Here is a 10,887-nt window from a genome sequence, read left to right as displayed (position 1 = left end):
TATTCTTAAGGAAAGTAGAGATGGTTGATTTTGGCATGCCATACTCAGCAGACAGATCCGAAACACGTGTGCCCTGTTCATATTTGGCAATGATTTCTTTCTTCATCTCAATAGTTGTTCTCACAGCTTTCCGCTTACTTTGTCTGCATTACCACTTCTGGCTTTCTTTGGACCCATGTCTAAGGGTTAAATTCAGTGAACAGTACAGTAATTTGCAATACAGTACAGTATACACAAAGCGTGACTCTCTCCACAAAAACGTGACTCTCTCTCTCTCTGCACTCACACTGATGACGCAAGCAAGGCGCGCTGGGCCGAATGAACGCCATTCGGCTCAACTCGGCTCATCTCGGCTCATCTCGGATGTTCGAGTTCCAAATATTTGTTCGAATTCCAAGACAAAATTTTCTCGAATTTCCTGGTCGAATACCGATTTGGTCGAAAGTCAAGGCGTTCGAGAACCGAGGTATCACTGTACTTTACTGATGAGGCAAAAGAGATAAAATCTTTTTAATTTCTATGAAACTGGTATAAAAGACACAAACTGGTACAACAGGGAGCTCCCGAATACGCCGAAGGAAATATGCGACAACTCTTTAGGTAACACTTAATAGGAAATAAAAATGCATTTATCATTATAGCACACTTCCTTAATCAATTTGGGTCCCCTGTTTGTACATTTGTAGATATGGCTGCACACTTAAGAAAATCATTCAAAATGACATCCTTTTAGTTATAATACTCATCTTCAATGCAGTAGGAAAATGTAGAACCAGTCTACAAACAGTAGGTTATCATAATAAAACTAGAATATTTCAAAACTTATTTCCATTATTACATTTACAAGCTTGGTCTAGTGGTTTTGGGAGTTGTAATTGATTTTAAAGCCTTCATCTAGCTGGCGTGCTGATGCCTTCTAGTCCTATGAATTTTCCAAAAGTACCTGTTAAAGAAAAAAATTAAAAATAAAACATACTATATATTAAAATGCATGACATGATTTACCCAAGAAACAATAAACCAAAAAGAAAATGAAACAAATGTTTAATAACATATAATTCGTATATCTTCTGACTAAATAAAGGTTGGCTTGGTTGGCTGGGTGGTTTCTTTTTTCGTAGGAAAATGCTTTCGCCTTGAAGTGATTTCTCACTATAGTGGGGAGGGAGTGGGGAGGAAACTGGATTACGCGAAGAAACCCCGATACCGATTGCTCCTGGCTTATACATGTAGGCAGACGTTTAAAATAAGTCAAATAATCATAACAATAATAACAAAGATGACTTTATATGGTGCCTTTCTCCTCACACAAGGGAGTTCAACACGTTTTAATATGATACACTAAAGCGGACAATATTTGCACATAAGGTTTGTATTCTGGACGATAAAGAAAGATCTTTAAAACGACAATGAATGTAATTATATTGCAGGTCCATTGGCAGCTATGACTGCGAAAACTTAAATTTAATTTTTAGTTTCAAGCGAAGTGGATTAGACGGATCTAGGTCATCTAAAAGCACATTTTAGAGAGCATCGCGATAATAGACACAATGTTTGATTAGAGCAACACATTTTGTGGACAGTGAAATGAATGATGTAATTATAATAGTTGTAATGTTTTTTATGTTGTTATTGTCCGTATCTTCAGATGTTTGAGAATGAAACATTCTAAAATTTGTCAATAACTAAAACTTATGTTTGTTTTGTGCTTTTTAACCGAAAAAGGATAAAGTAAAAGGTGAAAAAGTCAGAAAACAAAACGACTCTTACCTTTTCATGCCCTTTCTTTAAAATATCTCAAGACTGTCAAGTTTAAACGGACTGAAGCTTTTGTTTGAGCAGGAAATAGCATGAACGAGAGCTGTTGATCTTTTGTATCCACTTGCCCACGGAAAACAGTTTTTTCTCTTCGCAAAGGGGCATCCTTCCACTCAGCATCACGAACCACCTCTTGGTCGTTTGTTGTTTGACATTTTCTTAAAGCTTCTTTAGACGATGGCCTCGTGCTGGTAATTAACGAAGAAAATTCGGCCGTGGTGCAATATACTATGAATTATTTACACAGTCACATAGTGTCCCTACGATTGTGGCTTCAAATCTAATTCAATAAAAAAAAGTTTCTCTGAAATACAAAAAATGTCTTCAATACTAAAACATTCTAGTCAAGCAATCTCACGTAGTGAGAGATATTCCGTAGCTATTTATTCACGAGAAATATGTTCTCTTACATAGGGTGGCCTGTCAAAGTTATTGCAATTTGTATCTTTATCACTAAAATATTACTCATAAAGGTCAGCATATTACGTCTTGACTTTTAATTCCTCTCTTAGGTAAATATGAACATACACACTTTTCTCTCTCTCCATATATATTTGTATTAAACATTCTCTTTATTTCTCTCTATGTATTAAAAGATATGAAGAAACAACTAACAGCATACTAACGCAGTGATTTAAGGGTGACAGTGTACTTTGCATGTGGTTTTTTTCAGAAACTTTGTTACTTGAGGCTTTTCTGTCAGTGAAACAGAAAAAGAAAATTTTTGACTTGCTTCTTGTTTCAACTCTAGAAATGTGCAGATGCTATTATTGACAACAGAAGTTTTGCTACATACCACATAAACTTTCTGGAGTTTAGTTAGTCTAATCGACCGAAAATCATCATCATCATCATCATCATCATCATCAGTGATACATTGAATGCAATTCAATTAGAAAGAAAATAGTCTATTACAATGAATTAAGCATATTTTACAGTAGGTAAATAACTAACCAATATTTAATTACTATTGTGATAAGGTATGTTGACACATGTATACAGGGGCGCATCATTGATATTTCCATGCCAGAGATTTCGCTTCCTGCTGCTTGGTAGCTAAGCCAAATTTACTTTGCATTTCGGAGTAAAAACTCTTATTTGACTATTTTCTAACTATAATAATTGTACTTACTTGGACTGGGACCATCTATGAAGCACAAGGTAGTGTTAGCAGAACCTTTTTCATTATGAAGAATCAACGACCAGTTTCCTTGGCTGATGTTTATTTCCTTGTAAAGGTAAACACTCAAGACGAGATCAGGTGGGTTACCACTTAGGAAACAACTTACTCCCCTTCTGATATTGTTGCCTAATGACACTGGGGTCAAGACACATCCGGTTAGTGCCGCTGTGTGAGCCTTCACACGAAATGTTATGGCTTCAAAGATTTGTACACTGACGAACTTCACAGAGCTGTCAACAAACTGAGGAGGACCTGCAACGTTTAAAACACAAGAAGTCAACATTAACGATAGCTTTTTTTATCTATGTAGGGAAAACTTGTCATCGCTAGAACAGTTGTTTGATAGCTAAGATTATTCAACGGCTTAGCACAAATTGGCTTGACACGAGGCAATGGCACATTTATTTTTATATAGAATTGGGTTTTACTATCAAGGTATAAACTATTATAAAAGTAAAATTTTATATATTATATTTTATATAATCTATTCAGATTAAGTGATGTAACTATGTCTTAAATGTGTGCTCATAATTTTGAACTAAAAAGCTAAACCCTTTTAAAACACCTCGCTCATTGATATCAAGCTTTCTTCGTACTTTATGTTACACGCAAAAACAACTTTGAAATTTGGCAAAGGTGATTTTGTGTTTCTTAGCACTGCAAGTAGGACTGAACACTAAAGAAATATTTTAATTAACCTGACCTTATTCTTTAGTACAAATACAAAGCTTATGTTAACAACAATTCGTTTTTATGAGTACAAGTGACAGAAAAGTTTATAAAGCGTATTAACGACATTCCAAATATCTCTTTACAAAAAGGTATTTCAAGATTTTAATAGCCGAGTTTCCTGATTTCAAAATTCTAGTAGGCAAATAGTTTTCATAAGGATTAATAAAATATTGCCATTGTCATCTAAATCTCATTTAAAGAGCACTGTAACGGAACAAGAAGCCATTTTAGACCCTATTTTATCATAGAGCAGTTTTGAAATCATCTAAAGAACGAAAGATAAAATGACTAAGAAAGCTAAGAAATATACGTTGACATATAATGGAAAGTACTCAAGTACAATGGCAGGGCACTCGAAAACACCGACACAATAATCATCGTCTTCTTTGTACTTGTATGGTGGTTAGTATGCTTCATGAAAATCCTCTAGGGTCTATCCGTGAGTTTTCGATCACTAATTTTGTGATTGTTTCCTGTTGCCTCACTATAGCCAAGTCGCTTTTGTGCAAAAGTTTATATGGTTAGATATAATCATCAACATAAGGCTTTTAAAGCGGATGGTTTACCAGAGAAAGCCCCAGTGTAATAGTTCAGTGCTGAAAATGATCTGAACCTTACGACATTTCATTATGATGGCTACGATCGTCAAACTGACACACTGAACTTATATCAATTCGAATCTTCGTATGAGCTGAGTTCCGTTGCAGAATTCTGGAACCTAAACAGATGGGTATTTCCTACTCCATAATAACCTCAATGTTACTTTCTTTTAAAACAAAGCAAAAACAATGTTAAAGTCATGTATAATAATTGAAATCCTTAAAATAATTAGGTTTCATGATGGTAATTGTTTTTTTTTTTGGAATGTCACTCTTTCTTTCAATAGTTTACTTCCACAGAAATAGAAACGCATACACAAATATAGCACACCAAAGACACATAAACTATTTTATGTTTACATTAACGTTTGCACACACTAGCTCTCACATTCCTGCATATTGTAGTATTAGTAAGTGCGAGGCAAGCGCCATGACAGCAACTGGCTTATATACTTACATGCCACGAGGAAGGTCACAGATCTGTTCCTGGTTGACCCACTTCCTTGACAACTGATTATAGGCCACTCGTCTTCACACCTGGCAGTGAGTGAATAGTTCAGATGTCCTTGATTACCAGACGATTTCAGCAACAAATGATCCAAAAGCTGAAAAATGACTGGTGGGTTCCCTGTCTCAAAGGCGCAGGAAATATCAACCTTATGACCCTCATCTATGACGTAGTTATCTTTAACCTCATGTCCATCCACAGTCATACTTGTCATTTTCGGTGGGTCTGTGGAGATATATACATATTAGTATACTATTTTGTCATAATAATAAAAAACCAATACACATTTGCTAGGCTTATAGGGAACACAAATAGAAAATCATTTTGAACGTGCAAATTTTAAAGCACGGCTATGTACCAGTGTGTAGTGAGAGAATGTGATAAAAGAAAATAAAATTGTGACGCAGTAAAATCTAGAGGAGACGATAATATACATATTTATTTTTTTTTACCAATGTTAGTTTTGTGTGAAATAAAACAATATTACTGTTTGATAGCAAAATTAGCTTGCACGTGAAGATAACGTTAAATTTGTACATAATACTTTACTGTAACCTTAAAAGATAAACGTTGTGATTAACAGCTGTGTGACTCGTATGATTGTGATTCTACCTGCATTGTTTTTATTTTCTGTGACCTGTATCCTTTTATCATCTTTTCGCATCTGTTTAACTGTTAGAAACTATTAACTAATATAAGAGTGTGATATTGCATTTTGGTGGCCTGTACAATTTCCTCCTGGTGGTAATAATAATAACAATAATAATAACAATAACAATAACAAACGTCAGCATTGTATCCGTTAAGTTACGCAGATCATACAGTCAAGAAGACAACATTATTAAAAAGTATTATCATCACTTACACAACACCTCAACACGTATCAGCCGTTTTGGCCTGGATGTCCTGCCTGCACTAGCAGAGAATATCATCGCACTCAGTGACCTCGTGACACGCTGAAAAATGTGAATATCTAAAGCCACTTCAGAACTACTCAGGTTTCGTTCTTCTCCATAACAAATAACCCCTCTCTTTCGACTCATGTCCTTCCTATCGAACGAGTTCATACTGTTTTCCCAACGTAGACTGCAACTTAATTTCTTCAGGTTATTTTCACAAACCTCATACGCAGCGTGAAATCTATCTAGCGAATTGGTGCTTCTTGTTACATTGAATGTATAGCTCATGTTTACAAAATCGTATTCTTCTTTTCTCAGGGTCTCATTAAAGTTTGATTCTCCACCTGAAAACAGAACAGACAGTAAAACAAGACAAGAGGATACTAATTATGATCATTACTACATTCAGGTGTCTAGTCAAATAGTTGAACAATGTTATTAACAATAATTAATTCATGGTCTGTCGCAGTTTAATGGCGTCTAAATTCTTACTGCTCTGTATACAAATTTTGTTTCAAGAAACTTATATGCATCTGACCTTCGAAACAATTATTATCATAATGAAAATATTTTGAAGCAGTATAGATCGTCAATGCTTACAAGAAGAGAGTAGCACTCCCGTTGTCCGTATAAGAAGTAGCATGAAAACGCAGTGGACTTGGGCAGACGTTTTCATCCTCACGGTTGTCACTGCACTTTGATATCGTAAAAACTGTGATCGTAAGGCTGGAGATGCAAACTCTTATCTTTCGAGGAAGCTTTTGGTTAAACTTCCTTGTTTGTTTGAAAGCAAGACTGCTTTATTTCACGCCGCAGTTATTGGTTAATCTGTTTCACTTAAAATGATGTTAGCAATTAGAAAATACATTTATTCTCTTTCAGTCAGAGGCAAGTCAGAGGCAAATCATGCCATGAGTTGACAATTACATAAGGGTGACAGTTTCGATACAATGCTCCCGTTTCCTATGTTTCTACAAGGTATATGTATGATCTATAGTCTATAGCTGTGTGCATATGTGTGTGATGAGAAAGACAGAGACATTAACGGGATTAGACGTAGACAAAGTTACTCTAATATTTAAATTTGTAAGTTTTGTCTAAAATTAAGCATCTTAAGCATCAATCGAATGATATTAATATTAATATTTATAATAAAGCCGATTGTGCTTTATTACATAACGAAAGAGTTAAAAGACACTCGGTCAAAGTATATGGCGATAAGAAAGTGTCGTTAAGACCCCCATGTTTTCGTGGATGAGTGGTCTATGCCATGTCTGTTAAGAAGACAGAAGAAGGGTTATCTCGTTATCGATGTGCACGACAACAAAGCAGAACAAACATCACCCTGATCAAAATAGCGCGATCAGAGGGAAGACTGTTAATTCACGCTAAAATTAAATTTTATTGACAAAAAACGAGAAGTTAAAAATTAGTTCAGCACATTTATCAGGATCGCAACAAACAGCAAGAGTCAGCAGGGGGACATCATTCTCGCTTTTACGCGTGTAGATACAAAGTTATTTACTTAGGTCATATTTAAAAACATTTAACACATCCGTTTTATTGTATTTGTTTTATCTATTATTTTTATTTTCTTTTTATTTTATTTCCAATATTTTAAACAAGTTTTTAGTATATTATTAAATTCGTTCTTTTTTACTCGTAACTTGGGGTTGTGATGCACTAGCTAAAGTACCCGTCACCATGACAGGTAGAATTGGGTGTCATGTGTTCGTATCTTCGCTGTGATATGCTTCTCTGTAGATATGACCCTTTTTTATAGGGAAGACCGTCGGGGATGGGGTTTCCTCTACACTGTGTGTGTGTGTAAGAGGGCGAGAAAGAGAGAAACTCGGCTAAATATTTTATCCGCTCTTTAACATCTCAGAACATACTAGATAAGGAAATAACCTACATAAATAACCCTATACTTAAATTAGGCCTTTCAAAGGAGGAAAAGTAACGAATTATTCGCCATATCACCAAAGTTCTATATTTAATGAAAGTTTAAAGTAGACTGTTTGGTATCACGTCTTTGTTGTTATCTTCGATGAATGAAATTTTGTGCCGACCTGTCTTTTCAATACCCCTCAGTTATTCAAGCTAAGTGTTCTAGCAAAGAAAGAAAGAAAGAAAGAAAGAAAGAAAGAAAGAAAGAAACAAACAAACAAACAAACAAACAAACAAACACTAAGAAAAAAGCGAAACAAATTCATAAACATATATGCGTACTATGTATATTTTTGTGTAATTAAAGGTAATAAAATGTATACTCACTAAAGAAATAAAAATATTTATGTCACTAGCACATATTTAATCTGGTATATGAACAAGGTCAAAAAGAAGTAAGGTAGCTTACATCCACATTAACACTTTTGATTACAGAGATATAAGCAAAATGAAGAATGCATCACATTTTTTTATTTTAAAAATTCTGTTTTTACTTATCAAATAACCTTTTAATTGGAAAAATATGGATCAAGTCCATTTTAAAGAAATATTTTCGTTAGCATATTTTCCTTGATTGGCTTTTATCTCTGTTGGACAGCAGAATGATATTGCACGCGCTCTTTAGTGCTTTTATTGAATGAACTATTTGTGGTGTCTGTTGATTGCTATAGTTTATATAAATCATAGGCAGACAAAAAATTAAATGTCTGTCCATAGATCCTGTGAACATCACGACGCATAGTTCATAACCACATTGCTACCTAAGGTGCCTCTTTTTTCCCCGAGTACTCTCACCGACACCTTATAGCTGTAAGGTGTCTCTGAAGACCAAATCTTGTCAAAGATTTTGAAATTTTTTCCAAAATGTGTCAGTAAGTTTTGCAACTTGTTCTTTTAAGTAAAGCTAATTATTAAATATGCATTTGAAGAACCAGGAGGTAAAAGCCTGACGATCCTAAAGGGTACAGTTGAATGTTTAAGCAACTGAAAACACTTAACTTTGAGCATGGTTGAAAGATGATGTTCACACTGTAAATTTAAAGTGCAGGAAGGACAAACACTTCTTTCTGTACGGACTCAAGCCAAAATTTACAAGGAAGAAAAGGAAAATAAATAAGATCTTTGTATATCGTACACAACTGGGCCTCTTTACCTTTCACCAACTACTTGAAATGAATAACATCAAGCTTCCTGGATCTTTCAGAGAAACGAAACGGGCATAACATAGGCTTATCTTCATAGTTTTGGAGAACTTCCAGTTTCAGATCAAGTACCCTACCATACATCCTTTCCTTGTCAGTGAGTTGAACTTAAGGTTTTAAAATGAGGGAATTTAGCTCATTATTCAGCACATGCGCAGTACGTGTTCGTCGATGCTAAAGTCTGTTACCGGGGCGTCCGGAAGTGTAGTCCGGGGCACTGCAAAGAAAGGCCCTGGTTCCGTTCTCGTCTTGGGACACTGTGACATCTGTATGCACGAAGTACTTTACCCGCACAACGACCACACGCGTTCTTTCAACAATAAGAAACACCGACCTGTCAATGGGCTTCTCGTTTGTTTACTCATAACGCCCATGTGACACAGCCTGGTTTATAGTGTTTTTTAAGGCTAATCTTTCTGCCAAAGGTGACAGGATACAAACAATACTGGTCATAATACACCATAATTATAACGAATATTCTGTTGTTTAAAAAAAATGTGCGTTTTCAGTAAAAGTTAACATGATTCAATAGTGGGTAGGTGGCGGGTATGGAAACGGAGATAAACGGAAAATAAATTTTAGTTTTCCAGTTATGAAGGACGCCTTAGTTATTCTTTTACTGAGCAGTTTGAAGATAAATGGCCAATAGTCAGGTTGGAAGAAACGGGACACAGTAGAACGGGTCTGTGACATTCCTCGTCAGGTGTTAGTATAGAGTTTTTGTCAAACTCTTTTGGAAATTGCTGTTTTTTCTGTGAATTTCTTTGAGTATTCAAGTACGTGAGATCTAATATTTGTACCACATTGTCTAATTATATGCATTAATGCCTGATTATCAACACGTGTATTTGCGTGTATTTTGTGTGTGTGTGTGTGTGTGTGGTGCATTCATGTTTTTGTCTCTTAGCTAAAAATTGTATGACCATTGACGACACCAGATATCTACGGCTTTTACACTAGTTACTTAAAATGTTTTTAAAATTAAGGCCTGCTGAACCTATTTGAAATCTGATTTTAAATTGTCGCAGCCTCCACCCCCTCATTTTGTTGACAAATCAACAAAAATCATCACTCCTGTTGTTGACACTGTAACTTTTGGTGTGAATGCTCAAACCACAGCAGTAAGCGTATGCCTCTTGATATCACTCTAAATAGAACATAAAACCACGAGTGAAGTGAACTGTACCTTTACCTGACCTCGTCCTATGACTTCTTGAGAAAGAAATGATATTTCGCTTGGAAACTGGACATTGACACTAAGCAATAATGGGGTTCTTCCAACACAACTCTTATTATCTTAGATGGATCAAGTAAGTGCACGATATTTTTAAATACTACGGGGATTAAATGTACGAAGTATAAAATGCGAAATGTCCAAGAAATGGCTTATATCTTGGCCACTGGTTGTAGAATTAAAGCGTGCGAATGAGGTTTTTACGTTCGAAAACACGAAAGGACGAAAGTCCAGAAGAAGTAAAAGAATAGGTAGATACAGGAAGAAAACTCGTAAAATGACAAAGCAATAATAATATCTATATAGGATCCTTTGATTTGAAATCCTATCTAGGAATCCTTGCTTGGGTTGTTTGTTGATTGACCGTCGTTCGCGTGAACAGACCGTTGCTTTAAACACATCAGTAGTGTATCAACCACGCTGTTTCTTAGAACTGTCATCGACACGTCTTACCAGTCGGATACAATATCTGTTACGACTGAATTACGACAAGGACACTAAAGTATGTCCAAATCTTGAATTTATTCTAGGTAAAAAATTTTTCAATTTGTTTTACAAAGACGTTTACTGAATATAGATAGAAAGAATCCAACGGAATCAGCATTACACATATGAAAGAATAGATAAATGACGAAAATATAAACGGTATAAAATAGTTACAATATGGAGAATTTTTATATATGGCAAATTGGAAGTTCAAAAGAACTTATAGATATGCAAGAGTTTCAGCACGCACAGGAAGAAGGAAGAAAAAGATTTGAA

General features: G+C 35.2%; 1 protein-coding gene across 2 annotated transcripts; it reads right to left on the bottom strand.

Moving 5' to 3' along the window:
- Positions 1-767: 767 nt before the first annotated feature.
- LOC112568492 lies at positions 768-6,436 on the bottom strand. 2 transcript variants are annotated; one of them, XR_003100110.1, is made up of 6 exons: positions 6,340-6,436; positions 5,706-6,083; positions 4,790-5,065; positions 2,951-3,253; positions 1,771-2,006; positions 768-943 (listed from the first exon to the last, which is right to left on the bottom strand). XR_003100110.1 is itself a non-coding variant. In XM_025245800.1 (5 exons), exons 1-5 carry the CDS (start codon positions 6,413-6,415, stop codon positions 1,978-1,980), a joined length of 1,062 nt encoding a protein of 353 aa, XP_025101585.1. In that variant the 5' UTR covers positions 6,416-6,436; the 3' UTR covers positions 768-1,977. The 2 variants fall into 2 exon arrangements, 1 of the variants encoding a protein (XP_025101585.1); XM_025245800.1 differs by having other exon boundaries at positions 768-2,006.
- Positions 6,437-10,887: the final 4,451 nt, after the last annotated feature.

The sequence above is a fragment of the Pomacea canaliculata genome, linkage group LG7, assembly GCF_003073045.1.
Source record: "Pomacea canaliculata isolate SZHN2017 linkage group LG7, ASM307304v1, whole genome shotgun sequence".
Lineage (NCBI taxonomy): Eukaryota > Metazoa > Mollusca > Gastropoda > Architaenioglossa > Ampullariidae > Pomacea > Pomacea canaliculata.
The sequence above is the reverse complement of the archived record's forward strand: the minus strand, read 5'-3'. Positions and strand labels throughout refer to the sequence as shown.

Excerpts from the sequence above, each read along its gene's own strand:
- LOC112568492 (XM_025245800.1), bottom strand. The coding sequence starts at position 6,415 with ATGAAAACGTCTGCCCAAGTCCACTGCGTTTTCATGCTACTTCTTATA. Across the intron at positions 6,084-6,339 it reads GGGAGTGCTACTCTCTTCTT|GTGGAGAATCAAACTTTAAT; the intron begins GTAAGCATTGAC and ends TTCTGTTTTCAG. Across the intron at positions 2,007-2,950 it reads CATAGATGGTCCCAGTCCAA|CACGAGGCCATCGTCTAAAG; the intron begins GTAAGTACAATT and ends GTTAATTACCAG.